Genomic DNA, 15,776 nt, shown 5'->3' on the forward strand with positions numbered 1-15,776 from the left:
TACAACTTGCAAACTATGTCAACTGCTCTTAGCTCCAACGACACATATGATTAATATAGTCTATCATTTTTTATAGCACACTATGAAAATGACATCACAGAATAGGCAAGGGAACGTAGTAGTTTGTGACACAGTTCTGTCCACTAGCAGCAATTTGTTGCTTAGCTAATAGGAAACACTAAGGCCCTCTTGATTAGTGTCCCATTAAATTTCAGTATGTGCAATAACTACGCACATAACAGAACTTTGGGTTTAGCAGCACAAACCACACTCCTTCACTTTTTCAGGGGAATATATGGAGAAAATGGGAAAATGTGCAGTAAACGTCTGGGACTGATGTATTTTAGTACAAAAGCCACCAAAAACACATGCTATGCTGCATCTGGGAAAGCAAAACCTGCGCAGGTGATAATTCATGCACCTGATAAATTCTGAACATGTCAGTGTCAGAATTCACAGGGTATAATAATTATCACATCCAACACTGGGGCACTTGTACTGAGGGCGTTACAGGGGCGGCCCCTCTGCTATGGTGGAGGCGCATCGCCATGCTGCTGAAAGCAGAAAAATAAAGTGCTAATAAAAATACTTTTAGTACTTGCTTAGTGAGGCCGGGCTAGCCACCCCACGTTACCAAGGAAGAGGAGTGGCATGTGTACTTCTAAGTGTGCATGTCAGTTTGGCCAGTCGTCTGAGGTCGGCCAATCTGACATGCGCACGTAGAATTTTCCACCCGGCCACACGCAGTCTCTCACTCCCTCCTAGAGCGGCATTTCTGCCTTCTCAGGCCAATCCCGGCGCTTCTCTCATGTTCGTAACATGAGAGAAGCATTGGGATCGGGTGGGGAGGCGAGGAAGAAGACAAGTAGAATGGAGGCGACGGGTGCGGTGGAACACAGAGGAGGAAGGTACGTTTTTTTGTGTTTTAAAAAAAAATATTACTGGTCTCCACCACCCCGCGCGCTACCCCCTGCCCAACACTCCCTCACACCCCTTTGTGGCAGCAGCCGCTACTGGGGCCTTAGGCGTTGTTTATCATCTGTGGTTAAATTCTGATACTGGCATAAACAGAAGTTTGTTCAGGGGCAGGACTCGAAGTGGTGTGATAATTATCACACTCCACGGTTTTCCCCTCAACAGATTTTGGCACATCAAACTGCTGAAATATATTGGAGTAAATGGTCCATATATAAAACAGAATATGAGGACCTTGGAGAAGTAAAAAAACAATCTGCACGTTATTCCTCATTTCCACATTGAAGATTTAGAAAAGGAAGTATTTACATACCTGGTAAATACCTCAACATGGGGTAACAGTATTTACTGAGTGGACTCATTTCCTCCTATGAAATTCTCCATCCACAGGAGATGGAGACATTACAGAAGGCAGAAGTTGTGTGTTCTTAAATCATTTTCCTTTAAACGCTTCTCAGTGTTTGAAAATCATGAACATTCCCTACTATCTTCCTATTATTCTGATACAAGATTGTGTGTGCCACTCTGATAGAGGACAAAGATAAGCTATTGCAGGCAAAGAGAACTTACATACACACCATTGGTTGAAAAAAGGATTGTGTGACAAAACGTAAACAGTTTCAATCGACAAATATGAAGAACAAGACAACTACAGATTGTCTGAGTTCTTGCTATAAGTGATACTTTGGTAATTCCTAACAATGGTCTTTCTTAAAGTGTGCAAATTTGTTTTGTGATTACCTGAATACTGAGCAAGGAATCACTGGTTTCACGCAACTTAGTTCTAGAAATATCTAAGTCCTGCTGAAGTCGTTCTTGCGTTTCCTTCAGACAGCTAATCTGCTCTTCAGCAAAGCCAAGTTCTTGATCACTTTTTCTCAGCAAGTCTTCTAGACGGGACACCTTTAGGAAGATACAATGATGAGAGTTATTGTAGTTTTATTTGCATTAGAAAAATGCTACTTCATTCTATCAGTTAGAAGAACAGTACCAATCTGGTTTTGAAACTGGCTGACAGCCACAAAGTGTAACATGGAGCCTTTGAATGATCTCCAGAACTCCGTTACCTTGGACCAAAACATGATTTTGGTGGGTATCATTTAGCACATTTCTTCTATGTAAATCTTCCAGAAATTATCACTCGATGTGCCCAGCTTTATGATGTCAATGGATGATCTTGAGCAGTAAATAATCATCAATGAAGACTCCAGTGAGTCATGTATTTATTCAGTCACTTTGCAGTACTGATTATTATTTAAGAAAGACCAATCAGATTTAGGTCTTCATTCAAAAATGTTTTAGATTATGTAAATACTTCAAATGTTTTACAACTGAAACTTTGTGACAGTAATATATCACCAAGCAACATTAAAGGTAATGTGCTGAGCCATTTTTATTCTATAAAAGCCATGCCATTTTTACATTTAGGCATTAGCTAATGGTATCAATGAGGGTAAGTGTAAGACACTATAATCTATTACACCACAATTCTGAGTTAGTAAACTATACATACTAGTAGGGCTGAAAGAGCTTACATGCACAAACAGTTTTTACAAACCAAAAACAAACATTTCTACAATGAAACACACTCTCCTTTGCTTCTGGAACACTCTGACTTTTCCTCCCCATTTTCACCACCCTCTTGCATCCACCCTCTCCCCTCCACCCTGCTTCATCTAGCCTTTGCATTTCCTCACTCCTCTACCTCCTCATTGGAGGGTGCCTGTAGGGAGACATCCATCACCTCATGAGAGGATGGATGGAGATTTACAACACCTCTCACAGCTAAGTAGGGCTACCTGCCTCTCATCGCCTCTAACTGAACCACAACTCACCACCTCTTTCTTACTATCATCGCTCCCATTTCTATTCCCACCCCTTGTTAAATCTTTGCCCTCAACCCGAACACATCACCTATAATTTCACCGTCCACTTCCTCATGTAATCCCCTCTATTCTTTTCCTGTTATACATCCTCTTTTTTTCCCTACTTCCTCATAGCTTTCCTCTTACTACCAGAAATTTTCCAGGGCCGTCAGAAATTGACAATAATAGCCACAGCCTTGAGAACTTGACAGGCATTACACTGAGGAGGACTCGCGCAAATGTTTCTATGTGCCTGACCCTAATTTTTCATCTCCTTATGGACACCCTTCAAATTGTTTATCATAACCAAGCGAAATCTCAACTCAAATAGGAACATATCTGCTAACTTCGGTCACCTTAATAATAAAGGTGATATCCTAGTCAATATTATGAGACAATTTTCTGTTACTTTGTCTAATCCAAATACCTGCTTACACTAGGACAGCTGCACAACTCCCATGCTGGACTCTAACTGAGTACGCTGTATATAGTGCTAAGGTGCACTTATGATCCCCCATCTACACAGAAGACACATTCTCCTCTCAAAAGAGAACCTTGCTGATGGCCTGGAAGGTGTCTCCAAACCACTTGCCTTCTAATAACGCCCTTCTTGTTCTGATCTCACCTCGCCAATCCCCACTATCCTGGAACATAGATCACTTCACACTACACAACTTTCAAGGCTTTTTCAACACAATAATTTTACTGAGATTGCATTGAACCCCAATGATACATGTTTTACCGAAATTGTTAATTCCTCACTGCAGTTAAATCTACATCATTGTAGAGCATAAAGTCACTATAAAGACAGGTAGGAACCTGCAATACTGTAATTAGTATTGACATTATGATTCTATTCCTGGGTAGCAACAAGAAAGTGATTCACAAGAATTCTATGCATTGTAAACGATTACGTAATAATTTTTACTCCACAGTCCAATGCCTGCTTCTTGAGATAAATTCACTAAACGTACCCACTGTCAGTCTAAGTTTTATCTACAACCTCCTGGTGATCAGACCACTTTCATTGAGCAATGTATGCAGTATGCTAAGAATAAACGTCTGTCAGATTCAAATATTTACCTGAGGGATTTCAGCCTTTAATAGGATAATCCTAATGAAACAGCTGGTAATACATTACCTTGTTCCAATTAGGCAATGAGATACCGTTCAGCACTGCTGCTAACCTATCAACATTACATACACAAACGGGAATCGATTCAGCAAGGCCTGAAAGCTTTAAGCTGGTTCCTGGTTAAGCAAAGAATAAAGTTTAAAACTCCCATGATCACTTTTAGGGCAGTACATGAGATGGGCCCAGTCTATATCCAGGACAAAATTACAAAATACAGGACCCCTAGGGTCCTTTGCTCTCCGAGCCAAAACCTTTTATAAATTTCTATGGTGCATAAAGCGAGAACCATGGATAGATCCTTCTTATTTTTGGCTCCTAGTCTGTGAAACTCTCTTTCAGAACATCTTTGTGGTGTATCTTTGGAGTTCGGTCTTTAAGGTTCATTTGAAGTCTCACCTGTTTAAAGAAGGGTTCTCTGACCCTATGTTACTTGAAGACCTTCAGGTTTAGTTAGGGAATTAGGACCCTGCCTCCCTATCTCAGCATAGCGCTGGGACTCTCCTGTTTGGAGCGGCTGTTGCACTTTAGAAGTTTGTTTCATTCATTGATTCACTGTTGTTCTGAAGTATTGATATCTTTCATAGATTCCCAATCTTGAATCTTCCCTCTCATCGAGGTGGGAGTCCCACTGTAATTATAATAAGCAGTGCAAGGCAAAACATCATAAAATAAAGCGTGAACTGGTCACAATGTTAAATGCACATGATTCTAGGAATAAACAAACTGTGGCTAAGCAGAGAACAGTTCCTAAATCATTCTGCCACCCTAGGGCCACCATATCTCAGTTTTCTAAGCACTATTGTAAAGGTTATGTCAAAGAGATATCCTATGTGGTCACCACTTAAAAGAGGAGGTGGAAGGGTCACATGTGAACCTATGAAAGATATCAATACTGGAGAACTACACTGTACATGCATGTAACTTGGTTTTCTCCAGTATTGAATCTTTCAGATTCTTATGCTTGAATCTGAAAAGTAAGCAGTAACAACCTTGATAAAGTATGAATAATATGCAGAGGTGGGAAACACTGACCATACAGAGTGTAACTTACCATATATAGAGCATAGCAAAAGTAGGTCACCTCACTGAAATAAGTGCGGAAGGGGCTGTATCTTGACTTGTAGAGACATCTAGACAGCAGTGTCTAGTATGCCTATTTGTCCATGTGGCGGTCTTGCATATGTCAGGTAATGAAACTCTGGGAAATAAGGCAGTAGCTGTTGCCATTCTTCTTGTAGAATGAGGTATACTTTAGCAGTCAGCTTTGTTTCTCATGACAAAAGGCTATAACTGATAATACCCACCTGGCTATGATGCAAAAGGCTTGTCCTTTACGAAGGAGCAGCAAAGACAACCAGAAGTTGACCAGACTGTCTAACCGCTTTAGACATTTCAAGGTAGAATTTTTGATACCTTCTAACGTCCAAAGTATGAAATGCTATTTCTACCTCATTGGACGGATTCTGGAAGTAGGTCTTTAAAACAATATGTTTTTAAAGTGAATGTCTGTTGGAACCCTAGAGATGAAGTGGGGATTAGTTCTTAAAATAACTTTGTCTCCCGTTAATTGCAGGTATGGTCGTTGGATTAAAAGAGACATGATTTCACTAATCCTGCTAGCCAAAAGGAGAGCAATCTTGCAAGAAATATATTTTAGTGCGGCATTGTGAATGGGTTCAAAAGACTCTTGCATTAACTCAACTAAGACTGTGTTTAACTGCCAAGGAATCAGTGGTTATTTTACTTGGAGGGTAGGCTCTAAAAAACCCTTGTAAGAATTCTTGGATTAGCCTTTCAGACCATAAACATTTTTGATTCTAAGATCTCCTGAATATGGAGACGGTGACGAGGTGAACTTTGAATGAATTACTTGAAAGCCTGGTGCGAGCTTAGCTCAAGAGATATGGCAGTGCTTGAGCAGAGATTGAAGAAAAAAGGGTAGCAATTGTTAGAACACCAATTACAAAACCAAGTCCATTTTGCCTTACAACATCTATGAGTCAGCTCTTGCTTTAGCTACGATGTCTGCACTGCTGCAAGATATTCAACAGGTAAAACTCGTGTTCAGGAGCCAAGCAGTTAAATTGAGCGATACCAGTGTTGTGCTTACTACTTGGCCATTGCTCATCGAAAACCTTCCTGGGACTAGTTTGAGTGGAATTTGCTGCTGTTCTGCCATAAGGAGAAGTTCCATGAACCAGAACTATCTTAGCCACACTGAAGCTAATGGAATGATTTAACACAGCTCTTTTTTCATCTTGCTGAGCATTTGCGGAAGCAAAGGCAGGGTAGAACAGGCATAAGCGGAGATCCTTGTCCATGCAACTTCAAAGGCATACCCCAAAGATCCCTTGTGGGGAAATATGCTTGCGGAGAGTAAACATTTTTGAATGAGGGGTGAAGCAAATGTTGGTTTCCCCCATATGCGGAAAATCCAGGACAGGTGCATTTGAGACAGTTCCAATTCATGGCATTCTCTTGAGGATCTGCTCAGATCTGCCCATTGGTTGTCAGCGCCAGGCATGAGCTCCATCTTTTAGGAAATTTTGTTATGAAAGACCCAATTCTGAATGTTCTGGACTTCTTTGGATAGGAGGAGTGATCTTGTTCCTCCTTGCTTGTTTAAGTAAAATATTGTGGCTGTATTGTCTGTATGAACTGAACTGCAGATCCCTTTTTTCTTAGAAGGAAACTGTGTAGCCTCAAAGCTACCACTCTTAGCTCTAAGAAGTTTATGTGTCTCTTCTTTTCTTCAAATAGCCATTTGCCACTCACTTCGAGCTCCTGCAGATGACCTCCCTATCCCTCCAGCGGCACGTCTGTTGTCATAATGTAATGTGGTGGATTGTTGAAGAAGGTTAGTCCCGGGGATATGTTGTTCTTTTGCATCTACCAGTTCATGGCAGATTTCATTTCTGATGTTGTATTGATGACAACATCGAAGGATCCAGTTTTTTTTGCACATTTCGTAGATTTGTATCTGCAATGAACTCATGGCTAGAGGACAATTGGGTATTGGTGGAATGGAAGACAACATCATTCCCAGGAACTATCTGTACTGCCTCACAGAAATTGACTTTTTTCTTGAAAGAGCTGAAGCTAGCATAACCATCTTGGTAACCCTTTGTTGTGTAGGAAAGGCTCTGCACACTGTTGTCTCTAGAACTGCTTTGAGAAATGTTATCTGTTTGTCCGGGTTGAGGCAGGATTTTCCCATGTTTAGCTTCAGGCCTAAATCCTTGAAGATTTGAAGATAAGCATTTGTTAATTGAGCTGCAGTCTGGGACGAGGATGTTTTGATTAACCAATCATCTATATATGGGAAGATCTGGTGTCCCTTCCACCATAAGTGAGCTGCTACTGGAGCCAAGCAATTGATACAGATTCTTGGTGCAGATTTCAGACAGAAAGGCAGGACTTTGGCTTGGTAGTGATATCAGGCCACTTCAAATCTGAGATACCTTCTGTGTTTGATAGGAATGGAAACATGGAAGTACACAACCTGAAGATCTACTGTTGTCATAACATCCACTGGATTGAGCAGCTGCAGTATTTTCTGCAGTGTGACCAACCTGAATAATTGTTTTTTGAGGTACTTGTAGACTTGTCTCAGATCCAACACCTGTCTCCTCTTCCCAAATTTCTTCTTGAGGAGATAAAAGTTGGAGTAGAAGCCCATGTTTCGATGGGTATGTGGAACCTCCTATATTGCTCCCTTGTGAATGAGCGATCATATTTCCTCCTTTAACTGATGAAGATGTTGATGTGACCCACTGCAAGGGGAATTTCTAGGAGGTTTTGGGGTATCTTCTAGAGTGTGACTGTGCTGGATAAGGTCTAGCACCCACCGATCTGAAGAGACGGATCTTCAATTTTCAAAGATGTTAGAAAGAGTTTTGCTCCCACTCAAAGGCGGTGCAGGTAAAGAGATTATCAGTATCAAAATATTGTCACTGTCTTCTGCAGGACCCATTTCTTCGCCCTGTACATGATGACCTTCTTCTGGGACCTTGTCTGGAGAAAACCGCAGCTGGCAGAGGTCGATTTTGTGTTAAGGGCTGGTGATACCCTTGTTGGGAATGGTATAAGGCTGAAATCTGGTGGATTGATAGTCCACTCTGAGAGAGTAATGACCTCTGCTTCTAGCTCCATAAAATGGCTAGAACCTACGCTGTTGCAACATTCCAAGGGACCTTGTGGAGCCATATCAGTCTTGATCAATTGGAGAGCTTCACCGACATGCATCCCAAAAAGAGCTTCACAATCGTAGGCCAAGGACAACAATTTTTACTACATCTCCAGCCTAAAGGAGGTTGCCTTTAACCAGCATTGGCATCTTAAACCAGCCACTCCAGCCATTTGTCTAAAACCTGTCAAGGCAACATTCAGTGCATTATTAATGAATTCTGAAGTAGTTGTCTCTCTCCCCTGAAGTATAGCCTTTGCATCTTTTCTCTTTCTGTCAGAGAGTCGATGATTGCACCCATGTCCATCCACAGCTAGTGGTCATATCTGCCCAGGTTAGCTATGGCATTAGAAGCTCTTATAGTCATAGCAGCAAGGCTGAAAAACTGCTGCCCAATGTTATCCAACATCGTTCGTTCCTTATAAGGTGGTACAGAACGTGGCACAGTAGTACTCTGTGCTGCTTGCATAAGGACTGAATCTGGCTCTGGAAGACCAATTAAATAAGTAGGAGAACTTTCAGATGCTTTATATTTATTTTTTATACAGGTGTGGTATTACTGCCACCATTGTTACAGGATTTTTCATAACTTTAATACCCTCGGCCCATATATGATCTATTATAGGAATACATGTAACTGACTTGCTAGCTGTTTCCTTGATGTCATAGAGGAATCAGTCTGTTTGCTGTACCAGCACTGGTAGGTCAAATGATTTAGCAGCTCCTTCTAGAAGAGTGTGGAAACCCCCTATATTGGCCAGGGTGAACTAGCTTCTGGAGGCACTGGAAGAGATGATAATGGTGCAACATAATCATCCCATTTGCTTCCAGTAGTAGTAGCCTGGTCAGACACTATTTCACCTTCCTCAGGTTCATCATCTCCCTCATACCTGTAATCACAGGCATGATGATTCAATCTAACAACTGCAGATGAGGTAGGACATGCTGCGGAGTAGCAGAACTTCTCTCTTGGGATAACAATTGAGGAGAATGCAGGGACAAACCAGATTGGGGCACTGTTGCTTGATGCATCTGTTAAGGTGTATTTCTTCTCTCTGGAAATCTTATGTAGTAGTTGTTTAGCATCTGTCGCAGATCAGTCACCAGATGTAGGAGGCTGGCCTGGCTTGTAGTGGGTACCAAGGGGTACTTACACCTTGCACCAGGTCCAGGTATCCCTTATTAGTGTAGAGGGGTGTCTAGCAGCTTAGGCTGATAGAAAAGGTAGCTTAGCAGAGCAGCTTAGGCTGAACTAGGAGGCGTGTAAAGCTCCTACTATACCACTGGTGTCATATGCACAATATCATAAGAAAACACAATACACAGATATACTAAAAATAAAGGTACTTTATTTTTATGACAATATGTCAAAAGTATCTCAGTGAGTACCCTCAGTATGAGGATAGCAAATATACACAAGATATATGTACACAATACCAAAAATATGCTGTAATAGCAATAGAAAGCAATGCAAGCAATGTACAGTCACAATAGATTGCAATGAGGGCACATAGGGCTAGGGCCAACACAAACCATATACTCTAGAAGTGGAATGCGAACCACGAATGGACCCCAAACCTATGTGACCTTGTAGAGGGTCGCTGGGACTGTAAGAAAACAGTGAGGGTTAGAAAAATAGCCCACCCCAAGACCCTGAAAAGTGGGTGCAAAGTGCACCTAAGTTCGCCAGAGAGCACAGAAGTCGTGATAGGGGAATTCTGCAAGGAAGACCATCACCAGCAATGCAACAACAATGGATTTCCTGACGAGGGTACCTGTGGAACAAGGGGACCAAGTCCAAAAGTCACGATCAAGTCGGGAGTGGGCAGATGCCCAGGAAATGCCAGCTGTGGGTGCAAAGAAGCTGCCACCGAATGGTAGAAGCTGTGGATTCTGCAAGAACGACAAGGGCTAGAAACTTCCCCTTTGGAGGATGGATGTCCCACGTCGTGAAGAAGCTTGCAGAGGTGTTTCCGTGCAGAAAGACCGCAAACAAGCCTTGCTAGCTGCAAGGGTCGCGGTTAGGGTTTTTGGATGCTGCTGTGGCCCAGGAGGGACCAGGATGTCGCCAATTGCGTGAGGAGACAGAGGGGGCATCCAGCAAGACAAAGAGCCCACTCAGAAGCAAGCAGCACCCGCAGAAGTGCCGGAACAGGCACTACAAAGTGGAGTGAACTGGAGCTCACCCGAAGTCACAAAGGAAGGTCCCACGACGCCGGTGGACAACTCAGGAGGTCGTGCACTGCAGGTTAGAGTGTCGGGGACCCAGGCTTGGCTGTGCACAAAGGAAATCCTGGAAGAGTGAACAGGAGCCGGAGCAGCTGCAAATCACGCGGTACCCAGCAATGCAGTCTAGGGTGGGGAGGCAAGGACTTACCTCCACCAAACTGGGACTGATGAGTCACTGGACTGTGGGAGTCACTTGGACAGAGTTGCTGCGTTCAAGGGACCTCGCTCGTCGTGCTGAGAGGAGACCCAGAGGACCGGTGATGCAGTTCTTTGGTGCCTGTGGTTGCAGGGGGAAGATTCCGTCGACCCACGGGAGATTTCTTCGGCGCTTCTAGTGCAGAGAGGAGGCAGACTACCCCCACAGCATGCACCACCAGGAAAACAGTCTAGAAGGCAGCCGGATCAGCGTTACTAGGTCGCAGTAGTCATCTTTGCTACTTTGTTGCAGTTTTGCAGGCTTCCAGAGCAGTCAGCGGGCGATTCCTTGGCAGAAGGTGAAGAGAGAGATGCAGAGGAACTCTGATGAGCTCTTGCATTCGTTATCTAAAGAATTCCCCAAAGCAGAGACCCTAAATAGCCAGAAAAGGAGGCTTGGCTACTTAGGAGAGAGGATAGGCTAGCAACACCTGGAGGAGCCTATCAGAAGGAGTCTCTGACGTCACCTGCTGGCACTGGCCACTCAGAGCAGTCCAGTGTGCCAACAGCACCTCTGATCCAAGATTGCAGAGGTCTGGAGCACATTGGAGGAGTTCTGGGCACCTCCCAGGGGAGGTGCAGGTCAGGGGAGTGGTCACTCCCCTTTCCTTTGTCCAGTTTCGCGCCAGAGCTGGCTTATGCAGAAATCGGCACCATCTTTGCCCATGAAAGCATTTCCAGAGGCTGGGGGAGGCTACTCCTCCCCAGCCCTGACACCTTTTTCCAAAGGGAGAGGGTGTAACACCCTCTCTCTGAGGAAGTCCTTTATCTGCCTTCCTGGGCCAAGCCTGGCTGGACCCCAGGAGGGCAGAAACCTGTCTGAGGGGTTGGCAGCAGAAGCAGCTGCAGTGAAACCCCGGGAAAGGTAGTTTGGCAGTACCCGGGTCTGTGCTAGAGACTCGGGGGATCATGGAATTGTCTCGCCAATGCCAGAATGGCATTGGGGTGTCAATTCCATGATCTTAGACATGTTACATGGCCATGTTCGGAGTTACCATTGTGACGCTATACATATGTCGTGACATATGTCTAGTGCACGCGTGTAATGGTGTCCCCGCACTCACGAAGTCCGGGGAATTTGCCCTGAACAATGTGGGGGCACCTTAGCTAGTGCCAGGGTGCCCACACACTAAGTAACTTAGCACCCAACCTTTACCAGGTAAAGGTTAGACATATAGGTGACTTTTAAGTTACTTAAGTGCAGTGGTAAATGGCTGTGAAATAACGTGGACGTTATTTCACTCAAGCTGCAGTGGCAAGCCTGTGTAAGAATTGTCAGAGCTCACTATGGGTGGCAAAAGAAATGCTGCGGCCCATAGGGATCGCATGGAAACCCAATACCCTGGGTACCTCAGTACCATATACTAGGGAATTATAAGGGTGTTCCAGTATGCCAATATGAATTGGTGAAATTGGTCACTAGCCTGTTAGTGACAATTTGTAAAGAGAGAGCATAACCACTGAGGTTCTGGTTAGCAGAGCCTCAGTGAGACAGTTAGGCATCACACAGGGAACACATACATATAGGACACAAACTTATGAGCACTGGGGTCCTGACTAGCAGGGTCCCAGTGACACATAACAAACATACTGAAAACATAGGGTTTTCACTATGAGCACTGGGCCCTGGCTAGCAGGATCCCAGTGAGACAGTGAAAACACCCTGACATACACTCACAAACAGGCTAAAAGTGGGGGTAACAAGGCTAGAAAGAGGCTGCTTTCTCACACAACACCCCCCCCCCCCAAACAAAGGACAATAAGGCTAACCTTGGCCAGTTGAGACTTTATTGTCTAAGTGGTGATAAGTAGAGAGTAGCTCTGCAATAGACTGGTTACTCCCTTTATCATCCACTATATGGTTACTTCCCTGTGGGGATGTAAACCACCCTGTTTGAAGTTTTTTAGCTAAGCAACAATGTGAAGATATATTTTCAGAGTTTCTATCAGTAATTTTCAGTTTAGAGCAGTGGGAATTGTCCACTGAACCTATTTGTAGTGATGAAAATGCCAGACAGGGATGCTGTCTCAGTAAAGCCATAGCTGGGCAAAAACTTTGTCCATATGGCTGGAAAAGAGAACAGGGATGCTGTTTCTCTTTAGTTGGAGCAGGGCAGGGATTCTGTCCTATGAGCTCCACACTAGGGCAGGGATGCTGTCCTAAGTGTTGTGAGGCAGTGCAGGGTTTCTGCACTAAAGTTTCTCTGGGAGAGTTGGAGGGATTCTCCATGTTAACTAAAATGGTGCTCTTTTTCTCACCAATGTTAGTTATCCCACAGAGAGGTACTTCCACCTTAGGGAGTACAGCTATGCCAGCTGATGATTCCCTTGGACAGGTGCCACCCCAGGAGAGGTTTCTCCCACCACAGGAATGGTATCCTGAATGGCAGGGTGGTTAGGGGATACTGTGATACCCTTTTTACCTGTTGTTGGAGAGGGATCCTGAGTTTTCAGGCCTTCTCTCCTTTGCTATTTCATTTCAGTAGAAATGAGAGGGAACAATTCCTCAGGGATACCCAGCATGGCTGCATGGGTATAAAACTCTACATCAGCCCAACCTGAGGCCTCTAGGTCATTACCTAAGAGACAATCTACAGGTAAGCTAGGTGACACTACCACCTGCTTAGGGCCAGTAACTCCACCCCAACTAAGCTGAACTACAGCTAAGGGAAGAAAGTTAGTGGAGTTATGGACATCAATAATCTTATACTGTTGTCCAATGATGTGTTGTTCAGGAGCCACAAGGTTTTCAGTCACCAAAGTGATACTGGCACCTGTGTCCCTGTAGGCCTGGGCCTCAACACCATTTATTGAAACCGTCTGCCTGTACTTATCCATTGTAAGGGGACAAGCAGCCAGTGTGGCAAGGCCAATGCCATTAGGTGTGACAGAAACTGTCTTGGGACTGACTACCCCAGTTTCTATGATGGACACATAAGTGAACCCAACTACACCCTTTGCTTGACTGTTGCCAGCAGTCCCACCACTAGTACCACTACTGCTAGGGGCACTAGAGCTTGATGTATTAGTGGTGGTAGGCTCAGGGGGTTTACCTGGACAGGACTTATCCCCTGGCCTATGGCCTCTGTTTTTACACACAAAGCACCAAGGCTTTTTAATGTGTGCAGGTTGTGAAGAAGAGGAAGAATTTTTATCCCCACCCCCTGAAGAGTGTTTAGGATTTGAAGAAGGATCTTTGGTTTTACCCTTATCCCCATGCTTATCCTGAGATTTCTCACCATCTTTCTTCTTGCCATCCTTGTCACCACCTGTATGAACATTTCTGTTCACTTTTGTTCTGACCCATTTGTCTGCCTTCTTTCCCAATTCTTGGGGAGAGGTCAGATCTGAGTCCAATAGATACTGGTGCAACAAATCAGACACACAATTATTAAGAATATGCTCTCTCAGAATTAAGTTATACAGGCTTTCATAGTCAGAAATTTTACTGCCATGTAACCACCCCTCCAAGGCCTTCACTGAATGGTCAACAAAGTCTACCCAGTCTTGTGAAGAATCCTTTTTGGTTTCTCTGAACTTGATCCTGTACTGTTCAGTGGTTAAGCCATAACCATCTAGGAGTGCATTCTTAAGAACTGTAAAATCATTGGCATCACTTTCCTTAACAGTAAGGAGCCTATCCCTACCCTTTCCACTGAAAGATAGCCATAGGATAGCAGCCCACTGCCTTTGAGGGACCCCCTGTACATTACAGGCCCTCTCAAGTGCAGCAAACCACTTGTTAATGTCATCCCCCTCCTTGTAAGGGGGAACTATCTTGTGCAGAGTCCTGGAATCATGCTCTTTTACAGGATTACTATCTGTAATACTGCTGCTGCCACCATGGGGTCCAAACCCCAACCTCTGTCTTTCTTTTTTTAAATCAAATGCTTGTCTATCTAAATCCAGCTGTTGCTTCTTGAGCTTCAGTCTGGATTCTTCCACTCTCAATCTATTGAGTTCCCTTTCTAACATTCTGTCTTCAGGGAGGGTGGGTTGGGCATGCCTTGACACAGAAGAATGGTGAGAATGAACAGAGGGAGACCTGTCCCTAACAGATGGCACTCTAACAACCTGGCCTAAAGGAGCAATCTCTATACTATGATGAGAACTCACATCAGTACCAACCCTGCTAGGTGGCCTGCTAAGGGGCAGGTTGGGAAGGTCCCCTTCTAACCCTTTTACTGGGGGTGCCCCAGAATCAGAGTGGGAACCATCAGCTAATCTCTCACAAGAGGTGCCAACTAAGGTCTTATCTTATTCAATGAGCATATTAACTAACAGTTCTCTTGAGGGATTCTTCCCTACCCCTAAACCTCTTTCAATGCAGAGACTCCTTGCTCCTTTCCAGCTAAGGTGGTCATAAGCAACGTTGGTCAGATCAACAGTTTGACCTGTACCAGACATTATAGAAAAGGTTTAAGGGACAGAAAAAGAAAGAAAAAGTTTTCTGAACTTTTTAAGGAACAGAATTTAAAAAAAAAAACTTTTTAAGAACTTTTTGAAAGTTTTAGAGGTACTTTTCAGCACTTAGCAAAAGAGTAAGAGAAGAAAAGCAAAACTTTTTGGTTAGGTGTACATACACTGAACTTGTTTTGTATATTTTTCTCTTATGAAAAGTACAAAATGACAAAGTGGTAAGTAGTTGCAAGTACTTATCCCACCGCTGCACAACCAATGTAGGAGGGCTTGTAGTGGGTACCAAGGGGTACTTACACCTTGCACCAGGTCCAGGTATCCCTTATTAGTGTAGAGGGGTGTCTAGCAGCTTAGGCTGATAGAAAAGGTAGCTTAGCAGAGCAGCTTAGGCTGAACTAGGAGGCGTGTAAAGCTCCTACTATACCACTGGTGTCATATGCACAATATCATAAGAAAACACAATACACAGATATACTAAAAATAAAGTTACTTTATTTTTATGACAATATGCCAAAAGTATCTCAGTGAGTACCCTCAGTATGAGGATAGCAAATATACAAAAGATATATGTACACAATACCAAAAATATGCAGTAATAGCAACAGAAAGCAATGCAAGCAATGTACAGTCACAATAGATTGCAATGAGGGCACATAGGGATAGGGGCAACACAAACCATATACTCTAGAAGTGGAATGCGAACCACAAATGGACCCCAAACCTATGTGACCTTGTAGAGGGTCGGGTCGCTGGGACTGTAAGAAAACAGTGA

The 15,776-nt window shown here is 43.7% G+C and overlaps 1 protein-coding gene across 9 annotated transcripts in view; it reads right to left on the minus strand.

The window, feature by feature from the left end:
- Positions 1 to 15,776, minus strand: part of FAM184A (family with sequence similarity 184 member A) — a 670,286-nt gene that overhangs the window by 221,215 nt on the left and 433,295 nt on the right. For all 9 annotated transcript variants that reach the window (XM_069235390.1, XM_069235388.1, XM_069235387.1 and 6 more), the window contains one exon: positions 1,717 to 1,878. In XM_069235390.1, coding sequence (XP_069091491.1) covers positions 1,717 to 1,878 — 162 coding nt within the window. The remainder of the gene's footprint in view (positions 1 to 1,716; positions 1,879 to 15,776) is intronic.

Source organism: Pleurodeles waltl, chromosome 5 (genome assembly GCF_031143425.1).
Source record: "Pleurodeles waltl isolate 20211129_DDA chromosome 5, aPleWal1.hap1.20221129, whole genome shotgun sequence".
NCBI lineage: Eukaryota > Metazoa > Chordata > Amphibia > Caudata > Salamandridae > Pleurodeles > Pleurodeles waltl.